At 43.1% G+C, this 27,250-nt stretch overlaps 1 protein-coding gene across 1 annotated transcript in view; it reads right to left on the reverse strand.

Annotated features, from left to right (window-relative positions):
- Positions 1–27,250, reverse strand: part of CELF4 (CUGBP, Elav-like family member 4) — an 83,717-nt gene that overhangs the window by 40,765 nt on the left and 15,702 nt on the right. Inside the window, exons 3-5 of the mRNA XM_009873879.1 lie at positions 19,904–20,047; positions 8,758–8,905; positions 2,854–3,003 (exon numbers count right to left, since the gene is read on the reverse strand). Coding sequence (XP_009872181.1) covers positions 2,854–3,003; positions 8,758–8,905; positions 19,904–20,047 — 442 coding nt within the window. The remainder of the gene's footprint in view (positions 1–2,853; positions 3,004–8,757; positions 8,906–19,903; positions 20,048–27,250) is intronic.

A 27,250-nucleotide genomic window follows, 5' to 3' on the forward strand; every position in this document is an offset into this window, starting at 1 on the left:
GATATGCCATAAAATAAAGTTGTCTGGAAGATGCTGACTTTGGATGGGGACCTACATATTATTTTCTTCTCTATAATGTTAGTTCAGTTCCATGCTCAGCTTTAATATTTGATTTCCACTGTTGCATTTAGAAACATAGATATGCAAAACCACAGGGCAGTGTCAGTAACAAACGCTACAGAGGAAAATGCAAAAAATTCCATAATGAACTATGATGGCATAAGGCGCCCAGTAATGAATATTTCTTTCAAACCCAGAGCAATTAATGCCTGTCTTATACTATGAAGCATGAAGATTTGTATCCTTTCTAAATTTTTTTCCAGTCTAATATGGCTGTGAATGTTCTCATTACCCGTATAAATGCCTAATCCTTTTTTTTCCCTTTTTTAATGCTGTTAAGCTCCATTTCTCAATAAAGCCTGTGGCAAGGAGTAAAGTTTTGAAGAGTGTGTAAACGTTCATGAGAAGGAATAGAGTAAGATGAAGCAAACACATGATTTGTCCTACAGCCAAACTGCTACAAAGGATCTTTCTTTCAGGATATTATTGCTAGTGGGGACAGGCAAAAGTAAAACAAGAGGTGAGGGTCTGGCCTGCTACTGTTCTCTTCACACCTCTGCCATAACTTAAAATGTCACTAAGTTATGGGGAAGCTGAGCACTGAGAAAGACTAATATACTGCTGAAGACACATTGAGATAAATCCAGACTTTACACAAAGCAGACTATTTGGATGTCAGCTTTACCATTAGAAAGGAGCCTGTCTGCCTGGAGCAAAGTGGAGAAAGTCACAATCCAGTGTGTTTGGCTGTTGGTGTTTGTGCAGAGACTTGCTGTGTATTACTGGTTGAGCAAGTGTCTCCAAAGCTCAGAGAGAATCATATTTAGGCCACTGACTTTTTTATAATCATGGATGAAATACCTAACTGAAAGCTTTATTTAATTATGAGAGTAGCTAGAGATGGTAACAAAAGCTTAAGTCATTACGATTCATCTAGAAATATTATCTTTTCTTTCGTATCTACAGTAATGGATCATGGAAAAATAGCTAAAAGGAGCTAGATAAACCAGAAAAAAGAAGGATAGACATAGAAATGGATGAATGAACAGAAAGATGATAGACTAGGAAATAGGTAGATAGTTAGATGGATAGTTGAACAGATAGCGGTATTTATATAACATTAAAGGCAGGGTACTTTCTTGCTGCTGTGGCTGAGCTCACTGAGCCTACTAAGGACTCCCTGCAATCTTCTGCTGCCTCCAAGAGCTCTCCATGCCTCTAAGCTGCGACATACAGACATACATACACATACCTAACTTTCCACAGAGTAAGCCCCTTGATTTTAATTCTGCTTAAAGCTGAACTCATAACTAAGTGTTTACAAAGTGTTTGTGGGGAGGATGATAACTGTTTTTTAATACTCTTGGTATTTCTGGACTTTGCTGTGCTGCGTTCACAGGGTGGCTTTTTTTTCAGCAGCATTGTCTGAATTATAACTGTATTTCTAAATTATGTGATATTTTTCCGTATAGCTCGTAAAACTCCTCTGTGATGTTGAATCTTCTGAGTTTTCAAGACTGTCTGAGATTGAAAGAACTTTTCTTCTTAGGCATTTTCTGGGCTTTTTGGCTGAAGCATCTGACTCAGTGTTTGACTTCCTAGCACACTAGATCAATCTATGAGTGCTCCAGGGTAAAACAGTCCTTTGCCAGCTGGTGGCTAGGATCAATTAGTAACATTTACTTAATTTTTTATTGTCATGATTGTTACTATTAGTATGTGTACAGCAATAGTAAGGAACATCTTCCTAACAGAAGTACAGCTTGTAGGAGAGGGTTATTTCAAATCTTGAGGGGGCTGAAAAAACACAGGTGCACATTAAGGACTTTTAAACTCCTGAATTCTTGATGATTACAGCCTCAGAGTGACCATATATGTGTAAGTATATGTGTAAGTATAAAGGAAGATATGTATTGTTTAACCTCTCTCATTCATCCCTGCCTGCTTGCAAAACCACTCCTTCATTTCTGGTATCTTTTGACCTAGTCACAGTCAGAATCTCAGCAATTTTTTCTCATGCCATGCTAGAAAAGGGTGAAGCTGAGCCTGTTCTGTGGCTATATTAAAGGAGCTTCAGTCTCCAGGCCTGGTAAGGCAAGAGAATTTGGAGCATTTTGGAGACCAACACCTGCTGCTTACACACGTGGTCTGAGGCATGGAGCATTTTGAGCCAGCGGCCATGTGAACTGTCTGGACTCCTCCTTCTAAAGCCATCTACTCAAAAGGGAATCCCAGCAGGAGGTGTCAGTAGTGGGTGTTAGGAGATGCAGAGAGGCTTAGCACAGCTCCTTCAAGGCTAACCAGGAGCAAGACCCTTGGGTGTATGACTAGGAGATCACAGAATCATAGAGTCATAGAGTCATAGGTCATAGAATCATAGAATGGTTTAGGCTGGAAGGGACTTTAAAGGTCATCTAGTTCCAAACTCGCCGCCATGGGACGTCTTTCACTATTTCAAGTTGTCAGTGAAAACTGGTCAAACAAATTTTAGCTAAAGCATATATGGTGAGTGTCCTGACTGTGTTCACCCAACAAGTCATCCAGCAAATGAGCACTCAATTCCTCAGGATAAAAATTTTCCACCTCCAACATACCCTTGATGTCTATCATTCAGATTTAAATGTTTACCAGTTGTAGCTGGCTAAGACTGAACTACAGCAATGCTAGAATGAACCTTGATGAAGTGGAGTATAATCTTTCTGAAATGGCTTGTGCAAGCCAGAGCCCTTGGATCTGGACAACCTCCCTATGACTGAAGGAGCAGATTGTGGGCACGGCATTGGTCTGGCTTACCTGGGTAAGGGTGGATGCCATTAGCAAACACGGCTTCTGCAGCGGGCTGCCCATTAGCCTGCGGCGGGAGGCCAGTGAAACCATTCACCCCGATTGGAGATGGGATGCTAGGCACAGCTGGTGCAGTTATGCCAGGAGGCGTGCTTCCACCTGCAAGTGGGGAGGACACAAAGCCGGAGACAGTGAGTACAGGAAGCGAGAACTACACAGAGAAAATTGCTGACACGGCAGTTGTGACTACCACACAGAAACCATCTGACAATTCATGAAGTGAAAAATCTCCTAAGCTGTCGTACAAAGAAAGGGACTACTTGCCATTGCTTTTCTGTCTGGAAAGCACTAAAAAAGGCCTGCAAAATTTTCTTCAACAGAATGAAGCTTTTGTTTGGTGATCATGGTCTCTAGACTAGAACCGCAGCTAACATTAAGCAGTAGAATACTATAGACATATTGCCCTTCCTTCTCAACTTTCTCCCTAGATTATTTCCTGTTTAAATTGCTAAATAAGAAATTCTCAGTCCCACCTTTCTACAGCAGTTCCCTTCCATTTTTCTTTGGAGATGTCAGCTTTGTGGGTGTAGCAATTTCCAGGACTACTCTGTCTGCACTCTTCTACGAACACACATTTCATGTACAAACTCACGCCGAACTTTCTCAGTATGAGGGATCCTTAAAAGGTTTGGCAAGTTGATTTGTAGCCTGAAGGCAGACAGTGATAACTTTTTTTTTAGTGTCACTCTTTGGCCTAGACTTGACTTTGTGGAGTTTGACAGAGATCTTTCATCCAATGAGAAAAATTTGGGCTGGATTTTTTTCTTTCACAGAATCTCCTCCCGTTTTTCCCAGTCACATTCTGTGGGAGACTGTAAAGCTTCTATTTCAGAAGAATAATTTATTCCTTTTGTTTTGAGTGCGTTCCTCTCATCCACTGATAGAGAATTTTTAAATTTCTGAGGGGAGAATTAAATCCCTCTGCTATCTCATTAATCATAGAATCATAGAACAATTCAGGTTGGAAAAGACCCTTGGGATCACTGAGTCCAACCATTAACCCTACACTTCTTCACCCCTAAACCATATCACCCAACACCACATCTAAGCGACACTTGAACACATCCAAGGATGGCGACTCAACCACCTCCCTAGACGGTCTATTCCAGTGTCTGACCACTCTTTCCGTGAAGAATTTCTTCCTAAGGTCCATCCTAAACTTGCACTCTTTCCGTGAAGAATTTCTTCCTAATGTCCATCCTAAACTTGCCCTGTTGCAACTTGAAGCCATTCCCCCTGGTTCTGTCCCTAATTACCTGTGAGAAGAGACTGGCACCAACCTCTCTACAATGTCCTTTCAAGTAATTGCAGAGCATGATGAGATCTCCCCTCAGTCTCCTCTTCATCAAACTGAACAGACCCAGCTCCCTCAATCACTCTTCGTAAGATCTGCTCTCCAGGTCCTGCACCAGCTTTGTTGCCCTCCTCTGTACTCGCTCCAACACCTTGATATCTCTCCTATACTGAGGTGCCCAAAACTGAACACAATACTCAAGGTGCGGCCTCACCAGTGCTGAGTACAGAGGGACAATCACCTCCCTACTTCTGCTGGTCACAAAATTTCTAATACAAGCCAGGATGCCTTTGGCCTTCTTGGCCACCTGGGCACACTGCTGGGCCATATTCAGCCGCTGTCAATTAGAACGCCCAGGTCCTTTTCCGCCAGACAACCTTCCAGCCACCCTTCCCCAAGCCTGTAGCATTGTGTGGGAGTGCTGTAACAAAAATGCAGGACCCTACTCTAGGCTCTATTGAAATGCATTGTCTGCTCCTATGTATGTTTGAAATGACTGGGTAGTCTGTGCTTTTTGCAACATATTCAGCATGTTTTTGGAGACCAAAAACGAGTTTTCAATGAGTATGAAATGGTATTTTTCTCTAGTTATCTGTAAGTGGGAAGTTAAACTGTCTTATCTTCAGCACTATCTTTCTGTGTGAGGGTATACTACTTATTGAAAGGACCATTTCTTCAGTAAGCTCTTTTTTAAACCAATTGCAGGGATTTTCTTCACCATAGCAGCGTTCCATGATGGGTTAGTCCAATAACACCATTTAACGACTGCTTAAATCTGTGTTAGAGCTTTAAGAAAGTCAATACAAATGCATGAGATGTTTTAATATGCTCTGATGTGAGTAGCCCAAACAGCAGACAGTATTTCAGCTCTTCTTATACCCTGAGCAGACAAGCTGCTACTTCCCCTTTGCTTATTTAAATGGTGTTGGCCTTTAAAAAAGTCCTCTGTGTAGGTACAGGGAGCCAGCAGTGGCAACGGAAGTCCAAAGGCAATGCTCTTAACATATGCCATCAGCTTGCAAATCACAAAGGCTAGTTAAAATTTCAGTTGCTTTTCTGGATCTTTCCTTTATTTGCATAGACAATGTAAGTAATTTTTTTCTAAAATTGCAGCAAGGGATTTGGGCTTGCTATTTAGTGCACGTCTAACGAAGTTGAGGCATATTCATTGCAATTCTTTAATTTCCTTCTAACAAAGAACTCCCCTGGAGAGGTCAGAACGGTAGCTGGGGTAAAACTGGCATAATGCCACTGCACAGAAAAAATGGTGGTGGTGCATGTCAGTTGTGGATTTCATCCCCGGTTTGAGATCTCTTGTTGCAGCTACACCAGGTGCAGATTTACAACACGGAAGGAGAGAGGGAGAAGAGAAGGAAGACTAAAGGAAATTTCAGTTCTAGCCCCTCTGTGCAGTTAACAGAACGGCAGACCCACTGCAGACTCACTTTTGAACCAGATTATACCAATGATGGGAGAAATGAAAAATTTGAGTGAAACTCTCAGAGATGTCAATTTAATTGCCTTAAAATTACAGACTGTTACATGAGATTAACCTGTCTTTTGATCAGGAACCATCAAAATGCTGGGAAACAGCATATAATGTTTACAGTCTGAATTAAGCACTGGGACTGTCTGCTACACTCCATTGACTGCAGGCAAGCCAGGTGACTAGTTTTAACTAGATGTCTAACTTTTCCGACCAAATCCAGGTGAAAAGGATCCAATCTCTAGTCCTTTAGATGTGCCTGAATCCAAAATGCTGTAAGTTCCTAAGTTCCATCAGAATCCATGAGCCTGGAATACGCTCTCCTAGAAGTGGGATGCACAGAAAATTATCTGGATTAGGAGGCCTGAAGATACCAGCAGAGATGCTCAGCCAATATCTACAAAGCCTCTAGGACTTCTGGGTTACCAGTATGCTTTTTCTAGCACAATTTTTCTTTTGCTGAGGAAAGATCAAAACACTTCTTTTAACACTTTTTTTTTTTTCAGGGAACTTTGAAATGTTTCATTTTCATTCCACGTCAGAACAATGATATACTTCAATGACTGGAAATCCTGCTATGAAGCAGAATGATCATTTTCCATTTGGCTTTCTGAATGCTAACAAAAGCCAGCAGGAGAATTCACGTTAGGCTTCAGACATCTCCTGGCTACTCAGAAATCACTGCTAGTGTTGTAGGCTTGCTTGCTCAGTTGTTATGTGAAACACTTTCTGTGCATCTTATCACAAGCTTTTGTAGTAATACAAGGGAGTCATTTCAAAGTCTAAACATTTCACCCAAGGAATACTTGTCAGTGGACATTTCCACAACTCATTACAGAGGTTTTTCATGAAGGAAGCCTCCCATTCAAGGCAAATCTGCAATAATGCCAAAGAACATAGACTCCATGATTGAAAATATGTCATAAGCAGAGTGCAAAATCTGCCACCATGAAAGGGATGAAGGAATCATCTGAACCAGCATCTTATTTTCAATAATGACCAGTCATAGGTGCTCTGGGGAGCATGTAAAAAATATGAGGCTTCCTTTCCTGTATTCTGATAATAAGAGTTTAGCAGTCCCCAAAAGGCACCAGGAGGGCTAGGATATTTTTCACCTGCTGGATATTATGGTAGGCACAGAGTTTGGCTGTTGTACTGGTATTTACACACTTATGCCACAGAACGCACTCATTTTTTACTTATTTATATGCAAAAGAACTTGTGCTGTTTTCTGGTGGGGCCATCACAATCCACCACCCAAATTCAGCTTCCCAGGCATTTGAATTCCAGGCAGTCTTTGTTTGACATTCTTTCTGCTCCCACCAACACAAAACAAATCTAGCTAATGCAAATATGATAATCTTTCTGGCAGCAGGTTTAAAGGGTGCACATATAATTAAGTCACTTTTCTATTTGGATTTGCAGCAGCTCCATCGACTTGTTGTTTATACATTTATCGCTGTGTAAACATATATTTCAAAATGTATGGTATAAGGTTTTTTGAGTCAAGTGCTTTTCCTTGGGCCTCCATAAGTTCATATGGAATGAGATCTGTCTTTCTCTGCCTTTCTTTTCCCCCGTCATTTTCTAATACTACCAAAGGAAAAAATACATATCCAATCCAGTAGATGCTGACATAGAATCACAGAATCATAGAATGTCTTGGTTTGCAAGGGATTTTAGAGATCATCTAATCCAACCTCCCTGACATGAGCAGGGATGCTCTTATCTAGACCAGGTTGCTCAAGGCCTCATCCAACCTGGCCTTGAACATTTTCAGGGAGAGGGCGTCCACAACCTCTCTGGGCAATCTATACCAGAGTCTTCCCACCCTGGTATTGAAGAATTTCTTCCTAAGATACAATCTAAACCTATTCTCCTTCAATTTACATCAATTTCTCCTTTTCCTATATATTCCCTTCAGGTATTGGAAGGCAGTTATAAGGTCCTCCTGAAGTCTTGTCTTCTCCAGGCTGAATGCGCCCAGCTGCCTCAGCCTGTTCTTGTAGCAGAGGTTCTCCAGCCCCTGGCTAACTTTTGTGGCCCTGTTCTGAACTCATTCCAGATCCACATCCTTCTTATGGTGGGGACACCAGAAATGGAGCAGTATTCGAGGGGGGACTTCGACACCAAATGGTTCCCATGGTTTTCAACATGGTTCCCAGCTATGGGTTACAAAAAGATGCTAAGCTGCGTGTGAATGGGTTTTCTTTGGCAGACAGGATAGGAGGACTCAGTTCATTAGGAACCATCCCAAATCTGTTCTTCTGTGTTGCCTTATGTCCCTGCCATCCAATGTTTTTTAGCGATGAGGTATCTCACCTGACTGTTTTTTCAGATGTCCTTTTTCTGCTCCAGGGTTGGTACAGACCTGTTCATGCTCGACAGGGAAGCTGTTCCTTTCCTCTCTTATTACTCTGCTCTGAAGTTCCAAGTCCTGCTCTGCCCACAGGTGCTTAGGCATAGCTCACTCCTCCCATATCTCACCCCAAACCTCTCTCAAGCTGGTCATCTCCATGCCAGCTTGATGTTTCAAGGTTCAGCAAAGGCATTGGTATGCCACATGTTTCCAAACATGCTATTTGGAACATTCTCAGAAATAAAGAAAATTTATGTAAGGGATAAGGCTGAGAGGGAAAGGTCATGGCTGAGAGCCTTTTCCAGTGCCATTCCTGATAGAATGTTCCTCCTCCCCAACAAGCCAATTGTGTCCTGACTCTGGTGGGACTCAACCCTATTGATGTCCTCATCCACCAGTGAGTGTCACTCAGCACAGGGCACAGCTAATCCAACAGCCCACTGCTGGCGAGCCCTTTGGCTTTGCCCTTACAACCATTTCACAATACAGAAGCTGACCTCCAGCTGGCCCCAGCCCTGGAAGAAGCAGTAACAGGCTTTCTCTGTCCTTTTCCCCCCTTTCCAGACCACAGAAAGATCGCCACACTTCTGGTGGCCTCCACCAACATGATCAAAAATTTCAGCACCCACTTGGACAGAATCTCTCAGCTAACATGTCCTGCCAGGTCTCCACTAGAATGTGGCCAGATTTTCCTCCCCTTTGCCCTCTCCTTACCTGAGGTTGGAGTCATGGGGGCAGCTGCCAGGCCGTTCATGTTCAGAGCTGCCATCTGCTGCATCTGGGCTGCGGCGAAGGCTGCCATAGGGTTCAGGTAACCGCCCTGGGCCACTGATGCCATGATTGCGGCTTGCTGCTGCATCAGCTGGAACAAAGAAAACAGGGAAAAAATATCATGCGGTCACTGGCAGGGCAGCCTGTGGCACCAGCACCAGGATGGGGACCTGGTGAGAGTGTGAGGCATCCCTCAGTTTTAAGATGTCATCTCATCATGCCTGTGGTTCATCCCAGGCTTGGCCTTCCTTCTCACTATGCAAGCAGGAGGCAAAGAATATCTTTGTGTCTTGGGTTCTTTATGATCTCCATCCTTAAAAAGTGTTCCCCACAGCGTGGAGGACTCTCATGAATCGGACTCAACCCTGGTAAGTCCCTGATGAGAAAGGCAGAGAGAAGATTTTATATGACCCTGAGCAGAGAGGTTTCATTACTGTGTTGCTTGTATCAAAGCTCTGGGAAAGCACTGGTGGCTGCTGATGGAAGATCAGTGTATGTAGAGTGGCGAGGACAGGGGATTCCTTCTCTGGAACAGCAAGCGTAGCTAGTTTTCTGGGGAGAACCTGATGTGTTTCCATCTGTCAGGGACCAAGATAATTTTTTCTTACGCTGCTAGGAGGTGTCCCATGGGCACTGAGAAAAACCATGACCGAGTTTTCTAACCAGATGATAGCACCTATTCCCAACAGAACTAAGTAGACATTCCTGGAAGAGCTGTGCAAGAGAAGGGAGCTCCTGTACTCTAGCAAGATTAGTACTGTGTAGTAGTAAAATCCCTTCCCTGTAATTTTGATCTGGGGTGATATCCTTAATTATTTTTTTTCTGGAAAGGGGTCAGAATGCTGCCTCTTTTATGGCACTTACAAAAGGCAGAAATAAGGAACCCATGCCATATTTTCAGGCATTTGGGAGAAAAGCTTGGAAGCAGAAGGGTAGTGAATAATTATACATGCTGGAAATGCTTCTCACATTAAAGTCAGACATTCCTAGTTTACATGTTGTATCTAGCACGTAGTCAGTGCAGTTCATGTATCTAGTATGACCATAGCGGGCTTGTAAAATGTTCCTGGTGTGAAGGAGTAGACAGCTTGGGCTAAGCTGTCTTTGTCTCTTTACCTGAAGATATATGAATAGCCAGATGAAGTAAGTCTGAGTCCATATCCAACCCCCACCAGTGACCAGCTGCGGATGCTTAGGGAAAGTGGTGGGGAAAGAAGATGATGAGAGACTGAAACCTCACTCTGTTCATTCTCCAGCCTCTGGTAATGCATGACTCGATGTTAATAGTGGAGAAGGAAACTGTTTTCTTTAGTGATTTTAGAAGTGACTCACGTCTTTTCTGTTGCCAGAATTGGAGTACCTCTCTTTTGCTGTCCTCGGTGATTTTACTCTCTCTCCCATCAGGAAATCACCCTCTCTTGCTGTTATTTAAACACCTGGGACATCCTTCTCAGCATTAAAGACCTCAAAAGACATGACAAGGAACAGACTGTTCCCTACTGTTCACTTTAATATTGAGATATCAGTTATATTGGCTGCTCATATACATACGCACTAAAATGAATCCTTGAAATCACTCTGCTCATTTACATGCTGAAACTTGCCTTATCAGCATTGATAAAGAGACCAAGGTAAAGGATGCTTTGCTATTGACCTAGTGTATAACTGTGCACAAGTTGTGTAAACTTGTCTTGGTTTCTCCAGTGAAAAAGTGGGACACAGGCTACTTGCCTCCCCGTGTAGGAGCGCCTTTAGATCTACAGAAGAAAAGTGCTCTACTGGAGTTGGGTGCTATTACTTTTTTGAAGATTAATGCAGATTGGTGGCGAGGTGGTGGCTTTCCCTTTGATTGTTAATTACCCTTTTTTATTATAACCTGCATAAGACACTTTAATATTTTAATTAGCGATATCCTGTTCTTTGTGATTACTGATGCAATGATTAGACAATCTTTTCTACTATAGCACAATGATGATTCTCCTTTAAAGGATACATTTGTTTCTAGGCATCATTTGAGTTTATTCTCCAGAGGAGGCACTGAGCAGGTGATTTTAGTAAGTATGCCAATGAAGTGAATGAGGAAGGGAGAATCCATCCATCTAACACTGCATTTACTCCCAACACTGGGTCTGCTGACTCACAACTCATTTTACGTGGTGGGTATTTTCACCCGGAGACAGATGAGGATATAACTGGCCAGTTGGAGAAATGGTGGTCAAGTCCTGTTCCTGTAAGATCTGCCAAGTGCTGCTGATCAAAGAAGCATCTCTCTGAGATGGATGCAGTCGCAAGGGCTGGGAACTATTCTAGTCCGGCCTTTGCTGACTTTTCTCTGTGTTTTTCCTAAGTTAACCAGAGCTGCATGAAAAAACCCTCAAAACTCAGAGTGACGTATGGCTGTGGTCAATTTGGATGACAGATAACAGCCTGGTGTTTATACCAGAGACCTTCTAGGGCAGGCAGAGGACTCTGTATTTGGCATTTCTTATTGTCAGATTCAGTAAACTAAATACAGATGGGGTTTCCTGTGAGTTGGTCACCTATTATGGTTGACCTGGTAACAGTCAGAGGTTTCCAGGTCAAGATTCATCTCTCCTTTCTGCACCTGAATGCCTCAGGCAGATGAATTGTAATTTTGTGTCTCCCTATTGCCTGTATGTGGAGCCCTGGGTGGTCAGTTCAGCTGCATATACCAGCTCAGTCAGAGGAAATCATCTCCCCTTTCTGAGCCTCAGCAGATATTTTTGGACTTTGGTTCTCAAGCATTTAAAAGGAGACCATTAATAAGTTTTTTTTTCATTTGTATTTCACCTGTGCTGCAAGAGAAAGAGGACTATATCTAAAAGATACTGTGTTGCCAATGGAAGTACAAATGATTGTGCTGCTCCAAAGACAATCTCCATTTTGTACTCAGCAGTGGTAGGCAATCACTTGTGACATTATTTATCGCTTATGCAACTTCTCCTGCTTATGGATGTCTCTAAGCTGTTCAGAGTTAACTCCACAATGGCTGGTGCTCCTCCTGGCTTGCAAACTGGGAAACCTGAACGTGAGACCTCCTGCATATTCAGAGAACTTAAACTTTTCACTGGTAGATGCATATTCGTGGCATATACCTTGGCTACATGCATGCACCTTTTTGCAGTGTAATGTCATTCATACATTTCTGTCACAGACCTTCAGAAAGAAGAAGGTACTTTCTTTCTCCTTATGAGAAAAAACTAGATGATTTTTATCTTCTGATTAGTGCCAAAGGTGGAGGCTCTGCAGCCTAAAGTTGGGCGAGATTCAGTGGAATGGTCCCTTAAAACTGGCCATACACCCACAGAAACTGAATTAGGATCCTGAGGATGGGAGAATGTTAAAAAGGTAATGCGGTAAAAATGCAGTTAAAAAGGTAATGCAGTAAAAATAAGGTCATAACCTGTGGGCTGGAAAACCAGATTGAGCTGCCTCTTCTACAGCAGGTATCCTGCAGGTAGTGGCTGCTGCAATTCTGTTGTTCTGAGTGCTCTGGGGATACTCAAGATGCTCCAGAGACCTGGAAGACCCCTGGCATACTGAAATGAGCTGGAGCCCTGTACTTCAAGACCCAGAGGATCTACATCTCTGAAAGGAGTATAGCATCCCATACCTGAATACAGCCATGTACCTCAGGTAACTGGCTTTGCTTCCTTGGCTAGAGAGGGAAACCCAACCATGTTTGGACATCTCAGCCCTTGACAACACTCCTGGCACACTTCTGCAGTCGTGTTTCCTCTTCCTGCTCTTGCCTCTCCGGACAGAGGTGCTCAAGGGTAAAGATTAAGGGGGAAGCAGAGGGGGATGATTGCCAGCCCAGCAGTTGACGGTCACAGCCCCTCTGAGTGCAGCAGTGTTGCAGGAGTGGGAAGATGAGAGCTCGGTCACCTTGAAAGAAGCTGACAGCATAGACCTACCACATTCCCCGCAGGGTGGCTCCAGGGAAGTAGACAAAAGGAGGGCAAGTCCTGTAAGGGTCACCAGTCTCCCTTACAAAACCTCTGGGACATTCCCGATAAAAGCCACCCCACTCCTTTTCCAGCTCTCCTTGAAGACAAATGTCCCATCCACTCTCCTTTCTCTTTGAAAGAGGCCCAGTGTATGGTCCCAGTTAATAAAGCTGTAGAAAGTGAGGCAGTGACCCCACCAGAGGCAAATCAATAGCAGCAGATCCCCTGGGTATTGTGTACTTTAAAATATGCCATTTGAAATGCAGATTTTTCCCTGCCTGGGCTGGGGCCACAGAGCACTAATCAGAAAGGCAGCAGCCTTATTATCTTGGACTGATCCAAGGGGACAGAGAGGAGCTTTTCCCTTCCTCAGCTGAGAGGACATATTTCCTTTTGCTTCTCTTCCTTAGCATGATCTTTGCCTCAACATTTAGAGATTTTTCCCCACCCAGTTTTAATGATTCATTCCCTCTTTCCTCCAAACTGGCCTTTATTACTGCTCAAATATTTATCTTCTGAGGAGACCATGAGATCCTAACAAACTGGTTCATGCCCATGGACATTACCTGAAGAGCTAAGAGCCAGAAGCTCCCTCTCCAATACTTGAGAATTAATGGGGCAGCAGGAGGTAAGGACATCTAAAGAATGGGAAGGGGTGGTGATGGCTTGTCAACAGAGAGTGATAGGAGGTTTTATCTCCCACACCTTTTTGCAACCTCAGGGTGATCCAGTTAAACTTCAGCCAGCTCTGTAATCAGTGGATAGATAGGCACTTTCACAGGCTTATCTATCCTATCCTAAAATAGGAGATTAAGATAAAAAACAGCAAAGGGATGAAGTTTTGCAGCACACCGAAGCAAAAGCTTGGTTCTTCACAGCTCCCTCTTCACATCTTGCTGCTATCTTTGCACTAGGACAGATGTATGCGCAACACTGCTGAGCACCAGCTCAGCAACACTGAGCAGAGCATTAACCATCGGGCAAAACCACAACATTTATTTCCGATTTTACTTCCGGAAGCAGGTCCCTGTGTCGTCAGTGTCAGTCTAGTGGGGTGAGGATGTGTGGCCAGAGCCGGAGTTGGGAACAGGATGGTCACCTCCAGCATCAGGCGGCAGTTAGATGGCAGGTTCATACAACTCCACTCAAGGAAAGGAAATACTGTCCTTTCCTTACGGGCAGAACAGATGCACGGAGAGATGAAGAAACTTTCTCAAGACCAAAAAATGCTGCTAGAAATAAGATGAAGATACTACAGCCTGCCTTCCCCAGCCTCTGAGAAAAACGCTTGTGAAACTGAAGAAGGAGAAAAGGAAAGAGAAGGATTATTTCTACTGTGCTCTGTTTGAAATAGCATGATCATTGCCCTCGGAGAAGGCTTACTCTGAATGATCTGATGACCTTCTAATTCTTTTCAGAGTTATTTTCTATCCTTGATTGTGAACCACATGAAGTTTTGCTTGACTTTTCACATTATTCATTCAGTAATAGTAATAAAAGTAATAACAACACTCCAAGCTTCCCACTTCTACCAATCTGCACAAACACTTAGCTAATTAATCCTCATGGTATGCCTATGGTAGAATAAGTAAGTGAAGTGATCAATCAATCAGTGAGAAGACTCATATTTGGTAAAATCACAGAACTGACAAAATCACATTTGTTTTATCTAACTGGCCATCAGGAAATAAACCAAAAAAATCCTTCCCAAGTCTTCGAACAAGCTAAAGATGTTCTGTAAAAAAATCAGAATGGTCTTTCAGGCATTTTTTGTGTCTTTTTGGAAACATAAATTTCTACTTTGAAAATAAAATTTAAATTTCAAGATTTTAAGATTTAAGATTTAAGATTTTAAAAAACTAAACAAATGTCCAACACCTGGATTTACTTGTCTTAGCAGCTTTTCAAAGATTGAGACACAATAGCTTGGATTTCTAACTTCCTGAGAACTGCTGAAAAAACCTGAAACCTAAAAAAAATATATATACAGTTGAAATCTGAGTGACCATTATTTCTGAATTACTGGGGAGCTGACAATCAGAAATATGATATTAGGCCTGCTACAAAGTATTATGGCTTCAAAATAATTTCCTTTTCTGGAATGGATCAGAACAAGTGATTTGCATAACAGGTAGTATTTACCAAATATACTGTCCAATTTTGGTATTTTAAATATAATAACTCTTATGTGCAGAAGATAGCCTATATTCAGTAAAGTCTCACAGGTTTCATAGGGCTAGCTGAATATTTTTTGAAGTACCTTTCCAAAATAATTTCACAGTATGAATTGAATAAATATTAGAAGAAGTGAATCTTCCCTTCAGCACTACCTCAGATCATTTAGCAGAAATAGCCTTTCATCTCCACAGGAGCTGGGACAGTGAGGCAGAGGGGGGGGACCTGTGGTTTATGGTCAGCATGGTAGTCACTGCTGCCCTGACTTCTCAAGGTGACCACTTATGACGAAGGCTGAGAGCTTTGCTGTGCTGGACGTTCCCAGATTTGTTGCAGTTATTGTCTGTAGCTGAGAAGCTACAGCCGTTTGTACCTTTTTGGAGTGAGGAGAGCTGGGATTTACTGAAGGGAAAGTACTCACTCCAGGCTGGAGAGCAAATGTTACCATTGCCTGTGTTGCCTCAGTCCCCTTCTGTCTGTTTTTGGTCACTAACTCTATGCCTGTCCCCTGCTGCAGGATGCAATCACTCTCACGGCTGGAATTTGGCCAGGAGACTGTGGCTAACACTCCCACCCTGTTTTTTATGCAAACTTGATTTATGACTTTGATCTTATTTTAAATAATTTAAAAATTAAATAATTTATACAGTATCTGTCACTTTCTAAGTTCTTTCCTTCCTTTGTTCTCTCTTTGCTCTCCTGCATTTTCCCATCTTCCCAGCCTTTTTTGATCTGGGCATGTCTCCTTTCCTGCATGGTTGGGCAGCAGTGGCGTAAGACAGCCGCTCGTTACTTGCCGCTTTCTTCACAGAAAGAAGACCTGCAGCAACTTTTGCGACTTACTTTTTTGGGCCAGGACTATACTACCAACATTCATAGTCTGTTCTGATTTTCACTGATCACGATTTTGGGCTTGGACGCCCCACTTTTTACCAGGTTCTAAGAATGTGTGCTGTGCTGCTCTGAGCTGGAGTGCATGCCTGCAGGTTCATTCTCCACTGGCAGCAAATCAAAGGTAGTGTCACCTAACATCACTCTCCTCTCCAGCCTAAGTTCAGATCTATACCTCAGGCTGGCCTTAACTGAGACTACAGAAATAGCTATCAATACCCAGCTGATGTAGATCCACAGTAACCTGACAATAAAAAGGGCTGATGCCCTTTACCTCTGTGAACTAAAATAAATAATTGCCCCATAAAAGGGCAAGTTAAGTGACTATAGGAAGATATTGCTGAAAAGAAAAACATAAAATCCCCCCCAAAAAATCCTGAAACAAATTAGTATAGGGGCTCTGGGAGCTTTAGGGAGCTATGAAACCTGACTTGCCTTAAGCTGCATACAAAGAAGGTGAGGTGAGTCTGATGTGACTTTCTGTGTCACTGAAAGAGCACAGAGTTAGTGCCAAGCTTTTTTCCATCTGCTTGCAGGTGGCACATGAGGAGGTGAGGCAAAACCACACACAGAGGGGAACTCCCTTTGCTTCCTGATTTTTTTACCGATGGATCTGAGGCCATATGGCTGCTGAGCCCAAGGACTAGTTGCTTAGTTGATGTGAGGCCATCGTTGCTTTCAAGGTTAAAACTGCTTAAGCTGAGGTTGAGTGCATTGCCAGCAAGCAGCAGCAGGCCACGAACTGTGACATGGCCACTTGCTGAACTGCAAATGAGGTATCTTAAAGAGGAGATGGGGCTCAAAGCAGTCCTGGGCGGCAAGACCAATGACTATCAGTCAAACACTGATGGACCGAGACCCTTATGACCTCTCCTCAGTGGTGCTGCCAGGTTTGCAAATCCATGTTTGCCCACTAACCTCTCAAACAGCTGCACTGTGTGGTTTTCTGCTGCGCTGGCCACCTTGAGGCACAGAGACATTTTGTGGGAGCTAATCCAGTCACAGTGATGTGCACAATGCCTCTCCAGGGAAATTCAGCAAGAAACCACTGTCTAGGGGACTTGGCAACCTTGTCCATGGGGACAGGCCATTTTAAACAATTGGTTAATCAGCTCTCATGGGGTTGCTTGGGAACTCTTACACAGAGACGTGAGTACATCTCAGAGAGCCTAGTGTCTCATGCTTGTCCTGACCTTACTACTAAACACAGAGGCAGTTCTTAAACTTATGTTACGGTTGCACCTCTGAGTGAAAACCTATGGGGAGACAGTGTGAGAGAGCTGTGTCCCTGAAGGAGAAGGAAAAATAAATAAATCTGATCACTAGCTTTATTTGTACATGGGAAAATAAACCCAGGGGGTCAAATGATTCACCCAAGGTCACGGGAGCTGCTGGTGGCAGTGACATCAGCTGTCATGGCTGTCCTGCTCTTGAATTTTCATTCTTTCACCTTCTTTTCTCTTGACTTGCCTTAGCTCTTCAACTTCAGTTTGGGTTGAAGAAAACTACCCCCCCTTTGCCTCCCCTACTATCGATCCCTCCATCTCCTGCTGGCATTTGTGAGGTGCCAATCACCCTGATATCTAAGAGCCAGCAGTCCAAGGTGGATTAATCAGGACCGAGGGAACGTCACAGAGCCTCGGCGTTCCCTTCCTTCCCTTTTGTGTGAGACTGTGAGATGAAGCCGACAGGGAGAGACATAGATAGGGAGACTGACTGAGAAACAGCGTCTGAGCACGCTCATGGTGTACAGGCGCCACACAGAAACGTGATCCCATCATTTAGACAGCTCTGAAATCCCCAGGGTAATTGGTGTCAACAGCTTGTCAGAGCCAATGGGTCAAGATCTAAAACTTATTCTTTCCCTCTTATTAGCATATTTACTAGAAAAAAAAAAGAGAATGGGTCTAATTCTGCTTTCACAGAAATCAATAGGAAAATTATTCATTGGTTTCTAGTGGAGTGGGAGCAGACCCAGGAACTGTTTCACTCTTCCTTCAGTGATAAATCCTCGCTTAAGCACCTATCCCCATAATGTCTTTCACTATCTGGTGAGAAATTCATGGAGGGAACTTTTGTGGTGTAAAAGTGCAGATTGCATCTTTTTTTTATGTCGGGATAAACCTAGGCTGGCAATTAGAAGAATTACTCCAAATTAATAATGATGTGAGAAGAGTTTTCAGACCAGAGCATCAGGACAGTGGTGTCTTTGCCACCTCTCCAACTGCCTGAGCAATGACTGTACCGTAACACTGGAGCCACATCTCCTGCCTGAACCTCTGCAGATATTTGTCTCCAGTTGCCCATATGCTGTCTCTTGTTAATTCCTCTGGTACATGGGGGCTCAGATGCTGTGTCCCCTGCAAGGCTGGCGGCCACTGACCTGGGCTCAGCTGTGGTTTACTATCTCTTTTTCTCTTCCTGAAGTTTTCCCTGGCTAGGAGGACAGTTAAACACAGCCAGGCTGAGGAGGAAACAGCTCTTCTATCATGTGAGGAGGGGAGCAGGGGACACAGGAAGAGACAAAGATTGTCTTTGACTGGAAATAAAAATGGAGAGGGTAAAATGGAAGGAAAATTAGAATTTGTCTTGTTGGGACAGAATAAAAAAGTCCAGAATAGCACCAGGAGGCACAGCTGGGAGGGGAAAGTGAACTTCTGTGGAGCTCTATAGCACATCCCCATGACTCTACATGGCTCGTGCAAGGAGCAGGACGGGTTGCACAGAATGTTCAGTGAGGTGCACGACACTCAGTCGAGAACAGAAGTTTCAAGGCCCTCACATTACAAAAAAAACCAGTTGTGTGGATGTCATGGGAAATCCATTGTGTCAATGCATGAAAAGAAATAGGCAAGGAAGAAAGCAGAGCGTTGCAATTGGTGTGTTGAAGGAAGTTTGGGTACGCTGGAGTGTGGTTCCTGAGTTGTCCCTAAGGCAAGGGTTTTGGTCTCTCTCAGTCAGGATGATGTCACCCTGGAAATTGGGTTTAAAGGCACTTCCCTTCTGTACATAAATCTAGCACAGAGTACAAGAGGGCCACATTTTACCACCACATGGATAAAGCATCTAGATGCACTGTCACTACCTGCAAATCTTCTCCAGAGAAGGCAGCCAAAGTCACCTGGCAGAATTGTGTCTGCTTGCTGCAGGGATCTCCTCTACCTTCCTCTGAAATATCTGCCAGGGAGACTGAGTTACCTGAACCTGATCTTGTCTTCCAGGTCCTTGTTAACTGTAGCTTCAGGAAAGGTAGTTTTGCCAGAGGCATCAAGTTCAGAACTTCATCAAGAGTCCATCTCCCTGTACTGTCCCATTTTCTCAGAGGCCCTGAGCCCAGGCTTGGTGTATAAGCAGGATACCTGAAGTTAGTGCAACGCTGATTTACAGAGCTGATGCATTTTCCCAGTGTGCCTAAATCATACTGTTTTGTGGAGCCAGAACTGGCTATGTCTGTGCATATGTCTCCTTGTACCTTTTACTACTTTCTGACATGCTTGCACAAATCTAAATGCACTTTTTTCAACGGCTGCCATTTGATCCTGTTGTTGCTCCAAAAGTACCCACAATGATGCATGGTGCATCAGGGGTCTGGCCAAATGGAGAAGAGACATCTCCCTCACTCAGCTGCCTGTGTGGCCTAGTAGCAGAGGGGGGCCAGAAAGGTATTTGTGACCTCACAAACCTTCTCTGGCAAGAGATCGTGCACATGGGACAGAGAACTAGGGTAAGCTGAATTCAGGCCTTTTTAACCCAAATCGTCAAAAGCTAGCTGTGTTTGGATTTAACAGCAAAGTGTCTTGCATAGGTGCACACATGATCACAGTGTGGCTACTGCTAGAACTGGCTGTTACACCTGCAAGACTTGCCTGGGAGATGCCCCTGTCCATCCTGCGTGGCATGGCTTAGCTTGCTCCTATCATGTAACCAGTTTAATGGAGAAATCACTGCTTCCTTCTCTGCTCAGTCAATCCTCTGCTCATGCGCGCTTTTGTGTAGTTCTAGGTGCTATTCCTGTTCCTGTCAGTGTGAATGGAGCCCGTGTCTATACTTACTGCCTGTGCATAGGCGCCGTATGCTCCAAACTGGATGGCCATGGGGTTGAACATGCCCATTTGTCCTGCCATTTGCTGCATGCGCCTCATTGTACGCTCCTTATCAGTATCCGCAAACTTCACCACCAGGCTTGAAGAGGCTCCCTAAAGGACAGGAAACAAAAGAAGGCATGCAGAGGAATTAAAATGGTACACATTGACTCATGAAATCCATAAGTCTAACACAGATTTGGTAGCATGGGATCCAGCTGATTTTTTTCCCTGCAACCTCTCAAACCATTGGAATTCAACCTTTGCAAGATGCTGAGAGCATCAAGAAGGAAGTAAAGGGCCCTGGAGGGTGGATGACTGAGGCCAGCAGCCTGGTACCTAGTTTCCTCCAAAATTCATACTTCCAGCTGCCATTAATATTCTCACTGCAACTGTTGTTGCTTTATTCTTTCAACATATATAAAACATTCTGTCCAAGCAGGTTGTCCTCATCAGAGGACACAGATCTAATGCGGCAAAATGCAGGAGCTTTTGCTGGATAAATTTGGTAGGACTTGAGCACTGATTTGTTTTGATGGAAGGTGTTAGCTCTGTGCACAATGGACGTCCTGAGCTGGATCATCCTTTCACACCGCCACGTCTTGTAACCCCCATGTCCAATGAGAAACCTGTGCCCAGCCTTGGAGACAGGATTCAGTATGCTGAGCAGTGACTGTTTCATCATGAAGCAGCATCTTTATGTCACAGGTAAACTAGGGGAGAAAAATAGTACCAGATGGACCTGAGTTTCCTCTCCATGAATGGTAGGAAATAGAGGCTATCACAAATGAGGCCCCATTTACTGTTACACTTTTCCAGGAAAGGTTTACAGTATTTGTTTTAAGTTTTCAGTAAACACTGGTGCAGAACTGCAGATGATCATCAGAGCTGGCTGCAGAAGCCTGTGAAAAAATGTAGAGCTTTTGGGAATGAAAGAAATCCCTCTTCTCCCCAAAATGAGATGAAAGGTCAGTAACTGCACATCTTGAACTTCTGATAGGGACGGGAAGAAACAGATCTGCTTAGGAAGGAAGGCAGTGGTATTTTTTTGGCTGGCTCCAAGAATGTCCTGACTTCATGGGTTGGTTGGTTCCCCACAGGAATCCCACAGGTTGATTCCCTGGGGGAAGAGGATTGAAGGAGAGGGAGGATCCAGCAGCAGCCCCGATAGCAGGCAGACAGTTGCCTCGGGAAATGGTCTGCCACTGAGCCTGGGGAGATGGGCAGGTGAGCTGTCAGGAGGCTGACAAAATGCAGCTGAAATCATCATGCTCCCATGGTACACTTCCCTTTTGACACTGGAGTTCACTGATGGAAATACAGTCAGCGGGGAAATTGCCAGCTCAGCCCCTGGCCGAGGGAGTAGAGGAAGACCAACTCTGTGATGGAGGAGCTGGGCTGTTGTGGGGCCCTTTTTTTCTAGCAGAGGTGGGATTGTCTAAGATTTCACAAAGGGAGTGTGGTTAACTGGATTACACATACCCCTACATACCCATAACCAGAAAAAAAAGTCTCAGCAAAAGCAGAGTTGTTCTGCTATGAATTGGGAATAGCGTTGTAAACAACAGCTACGGATGCACATATATCTAAGTCCAAGCTATGCATATTCAATACCATCTCCAGATCCTCAGCTATAAATAAAAACTTGAGCAACTGATTTGCTAAAAAACCCCCACAACGTAACAACATAAGGGCACACAATGAGCCATGTTCCCCTGGGTTAGCAGTGTGTTCTGGGAAGAAGTGATTTTCATTCATAAAGAATCTTTCCTTTTGACTTGTTAGTCTCTCTCTAATAAATCTATAACCCACTCAAACAATGTGGTGAAAACCAAAGGATTGAAAGAAGTGCTTCAGGAAAACAAAGGGATGAAGAGATGAATGCACTATTCAAGGGTGGAGAACAGTCTCCAGAAGTTATTATGAGAGCAAAAGAGAAAGCAGGAGTGGGGAGAAAGAATAAAAAAATCTAGCTCAAATTCTCCCGGATTTCTGCTTAAGGCTGGGTGACTTTTCTTTTCTTTTTCTTTTCTTTTTTTTTTTTTTAAAACACATGATGTAGTTATTGATCCTTCCCCAAATCACACTCTTAATTGCAGCTCATCGACAAATGAATATTTTAATGCATACATTTCCTGCTAATTATCACCTGGACCAGTTCTTAATTAGATTTCAACACTCATTTGATTAACCCTGATCCAAGAGACTGTTTGGTAACCTGAATCTAATGATTTAAACATATTTGCAGCTGTATTGGAGGGGGGAGGCACTGGTCCACAGCAGATTGGGCTATTCAGAGCTGCTGTTGTGATTTGCAGAGCAGAAGCTGCAGCACGGTAGGCACAATGCAACATGAGGGATTTTGAAACTGAGTAAGGTGAGTGAGTATTCATCTCTGTAAATGGGTTTTGAAGATGCCACCTGCTCTAGTTAGCAGGACTGAGAAGTGTAAATAAGTTAGTGTCTTCTTCATTCCCCTTTTCTTTCTATCTCTTGCCTTAGGGCCACAGAACTGCCTCAGGAAATTTCTGATGTCTCACACTGCTGAAAACCAAGATATTATTTTAGATAGCATCATGAAAACATGAGTAACCTCCACATGGAGTTCTTGCCCCTGGAGTGTTCTTCCCTCCTGATGTGAGTCGTAGTGACTGCACAACAGCCATTTGACCCAATGGGCTCTAAGACTGCCTCATATGAGATGTTTTTCTGGGTTGCCTGTCGCAGCAGGTCTTCAGGCCTCTTTGAACATGACTATCATATACACAGGGCAGAAAGGCCATTGGCAAATAGAAGCAAGTTAGAGTACGCACTGCAGAGAAAGAGGAGAAAAGGAGGGTTTTTTGAGGGCTCTGCAATGAGATGTGCATGTAAGCAGTTCAAGATACATAGCAAGTGGAGATGCTGCGTTGCTCTCGATTATGAGAGTTGGCCTTGAGATTGATGCTTTCTGTATATGGCTCCTCCTGTACAGCCCTTTCAAGTGGCCCAAAAGAAATCAGGCAGTAAACTCTGTCACATCACCCAGTGCAGGATTTTAGCAGAGGAGCCAAACAGTGTTCTTCATCTACAACAGAACAAGATTACTTTCTATCCAAGTGACTCCCACTAATCCACTGGATAACATTAGGAATGCTCTGGAATGGATCAGATTTTCCACGGGGTAAAAACTACAGAGTCCTTCATCTGGATTATTTATTGCTTCCACAAGCAGTTAAACCATGGTGCAAATCAGTCATTGTCTGCTGACAAAGGCAATAGGACCTGTCTGCTCAGTCATTTATTAGCAATACATAATCCCTTGCTCTCTCTGGTTGTTGGACTGGACCTTACATTTTGCCAGACCCTAAGAGAGTTAGAGAGAGTAAGTCACTTATGTTTGAAATGTACTTTGAGATCAGCGTGCTAATTTTGTGTTTTACCAAGGGAAGGTAAAACCTGTTTATTCCTCTACACTGCAGATCCACAGTCAAAAGAGACTCATGAAAGTGAGCATTCAAAAAAAACAATAGGCCGCTCAGAACAGGCATTTATCTCTTTTCCCGTCAAACCAACCTTCTTTTTCAAGTGCTTTGATATTTACTGATGAAAAGAATAATATAAGGGCAAAGCATTATTATGCTTTCCCTATTCTCTCTTGGGCCAGTAAGTCTACTTAATATGACTATCTTGTTTCCCATACCCCTCCCATGTGTGGTAATGGATTGGTCCCCTTAGTCAGCAGAGTCAGATCCTCTCTAGTTTGGCGTGGAGAGGGAAAAGATGGAGGAAAAATCACTCTGTGCTACACTCACTTTGTATTCGCTAATCAGAGTCCTCTGTGGGAAAAACTAATTTCCCAGCCTGTCTTGACATGTGAAATAAAGCCATTCTTGAAAACGGGAGTTTGACAGGAGCTTGTGAAATTTCAAATTCAACTAAAAATAAAATATCCATCCATTGATATTTCATTTAAAGGCAAAGGAAAGCAAATCTTTTGCCTGGTTGTTGGAACTGTTTTCCATTAGTTATGGCCATCTAAATAGAGTGTCTTACACAAATTAAGCAAAAGCTTTTCAGGAGACCATGCTGAACTTCATCCGGGAAAGCTGCTTCTCTGGAGAACAATATTCGTAGGAAAAGTTTTGTGAAGATGGTTCCTTGTAGAACACATGACTGAATTTTCTTATCCATTCCATAAGTGTCGTCTGACTCAGTAGGTTACTCATTTCTACAAATGGCTAAACTTTTTTTTTCCCTTGCAAAACTGTTGAATTTGGGCCTAGTTCACCAAAGCCATTAATTCATGTTTCACTTAAGTTTAGTGAATGTCTTATTTGAGATAAGCATACACTTATATACTTTACTGCAAGGGTGTCTCTCTCATAGAGGTGGACTTGTGTGTCTTGGTTAGCTCACACGGAGCCAGTTATAAGTTCTGGACCAAAAATATTTTACATTTTGTAAAATATTAAATTTTTACATACTTGCAAAATATTTGCAGTATTTCCGTTTTACGTATTGTTGCATTAAAATTCCAAAGACTAAAGCTCTTGGACACAACAGGTCTGTGTATGTACCTCCCAAAATGTCAGTTGCACCTACCAGCCAACATCCTTAAATGAATATGTGCTGCTGGATACTTCTTATCTGGGCAACCGAACTACTTTCCTAAGTGTCACCACGTGAATGAGGTTATTTGTGTTGGAAATTTTGCCTTAACACTCCCTTTGTGACTGAAAAGCTGAGCTGGGAGGATGCCAAATTTCAGTAAGCCATTCAGGGTAGTAGTTCCACACAAGGATCCTTGACATTAGGACCTGAAAGTTGGAGGAGGATTTCTTTACTTTGGGCTTTGTCAGAGCAGGCCATTTAGTATGATGCCTCCTAACCTTGAAAACAAACCCAGATTTATTTATTTTTTTAAATGCTTGAGTAACTCAGGGCTGCTGAATTAGGCAGTGGGGGTTTGACCCCAGTTTGGGATTTTAGATGAGCAAGAAATATACTACCGTCCTATTAAAACTGTAGAGAAGAGGGAAATTTAGCTAGGTCATGCTGGAAGATGGCCAGAAGACCAGGGCTAACACCCCTCCCCTCTCAGGAAATATACTGTTTTTCTGTACTGAGGGCTTCAATTTCATGTTTCATCTGAAAGATGAGTAGGATGGCAGTCACTGCACAGTCCTGAGAGCTGGTTTAGACACACTTGAGACTGGAGTGACAGAGATGGAATGGGGAAACGAGGCATTCATCTGGGGCTGGAGTGACAGATCTTTTGATAAAGCTGCTCCCTCGGTGGAGAGGATTCTTCATGCAATGTCTAAGGAGAGAGAGCTGCTGCAGGTACTTCCCTTCACAGGTCTCTGGAGCGGTAATTTATGTGGAGTGGAAGCTTGATTTAAGTTTTCCTTGCTCATACAGTACTTAGGTGGTGTCTCTCTGGGCTGAAGTTATTGCTATCCACAGGGCAACAGGATCATTGACTCCTGGTGGCACTGTACCCAATTCTAATTAGAAAGAACTCAATATAGAACCTGGGTATTAGTATGCCCCTCAGATCAGACTCAGATACCCAAACAACCTAAATTTCAAAGCAGAATTCTTCAAGCAGCTCTGTGTTTTTCAGCTCCGTCTGCGGATGATAAAAGTCCTCACTGAATCATTCACCTTGCTTAATGCATTATGAAGTGGAAAGTGTTGTTATACCAACAGACTGGAAATTCTCAACTGCTATTTAAGAATATGAACGCAATAAATAATTCTTTTTTTGTCTATTTGAAGAAAATCTTAGAATCCAGAATTCAAAAGAAAATGTTACAGACTTCCCTCTCCCAATAAGAGTAACGTGGTTTGGAAGATAAGGTATGCCTAGTTCTGTGTTTACTGAAAAATATGCTTTCCCTGAAAATATTTTTACAGCAACAAATGATGACTTGACTTTTTTTTTAAATAAACTACTATTACTATTAAGAAAATCTTTCGTAACTGCAGCATAGAACCTCATGAAAGTTAGCATTTGAATGATTTCTCACCCTAGCTGAATAGGCAAGGTTGAAAATAAGAGAAGTAGAATAACTCCAGAGCCATAAAGTGAATCATCTATTGTCACAGCAAGGCAGCATCACAACCAGGTTTGGAGCCCCTGATGATTCAGGACTCTGCTCACATGAGCTCCACTCTTCCTTGGCAGTTCAGTATGAGGACTTGAACAGCCTAAGATAGCTTGGAAAGAAACAGATGTTGAGGAAGCTCTGGCAAGCTAGGCAGACACATTTTAGCTACGTATGTGACATAAAAGAATATTTCCGCAGCACTGAGTTGTAAACATGCTGCACATGACTGGGCATCCCAGATCATTGTCATGCTGTATGACTCTAGGCTATCATGGTTGTAATGCATGTTGTTTGACTAGGATAGTAGGAGGTATTTGCATTTTTGCTGCATATTTAAATTTAAGATCTCCAAGCACCCTGCAAACACAGGGTCATTAATTGATAAATGGTTCTACCTACAAGGAGATATCACTCATATTTTAGTATGGTGAAACAGGTGGTCTATTGAATCTATGAGATGGTATAAACTCAGTGAAGCTCTTCTGGTTTTGGTGCAATCAGAAGATGGTTTATGCGGAAGGATGTGCCCTTCTTGCATACCAGACTCAAACACGTCTCCTTTCAACTGGGTGAGACTTCACAACACAACTCCTGTGAGTACCAGGCGGAGCATTAGGAAGTCAAGCATATTCCCCTACCTGATTTCGCTTGCCAGGCAACATCTCAGGAAAAGACATTGACTTCTGATAGGTTGCTTCACATTTGTGAACTTGTGTGGATTTCAATCGAGGCTCATATCTGAAAGTTACTGTTCTAAACATATCTTTGTCCTTTAAAAAATTATTTTGAACTTTGCAAAACCCATGTGAGTAATAGCTATCGAATCACTTCATGCTGGCTGTGTTTTGGGTAGAGATGGAAATCTACCAATCACTAGAGTTTTTCTATTTTCCGCACTGGAAACAGCACTACTGGGAAGGAGTGGATTAAAGTAAAATGAGCAGAAGCATCCAAAGAGGTTTAATGTTGATCCAGAGCTGACTTAGCTTGAAGGGAGGATCCCACTGACCCACTTTTAGTTTTGGAGCAAAAGAAAGAGAAAGGGAAGAGGGAGGATGAAAGAAACCTCTCCAAAGCAAACTGAGAGGTGAAGACTTAACACTGATATCTTTGTTTCTCTCCGTGGTGGGAAGAACACATCCTTATTAGAGGAAGGTAGAGGGAGGTGATTCTGCCCCTCTATTCTGCCCTTGTGAGACCCCACCTGGAATACTGCATCCAG

Source organism: Apaloderma vittatum, unplaced genomic scaffold (assembly GCF_000703405.1).
Source record: "Apaloderma vittatum isolate BGI_N311 unplaced genomic scaffold, ASM70340v1 scaffold10297, whole genome shotgun sequence".
Classification (NCBI taxonomy): Eukaryota; Metazoa; Chordata; class Aves; order Trogoniformes; family Trogonidae; genus Apaloderma; species Apaloderma vittatum.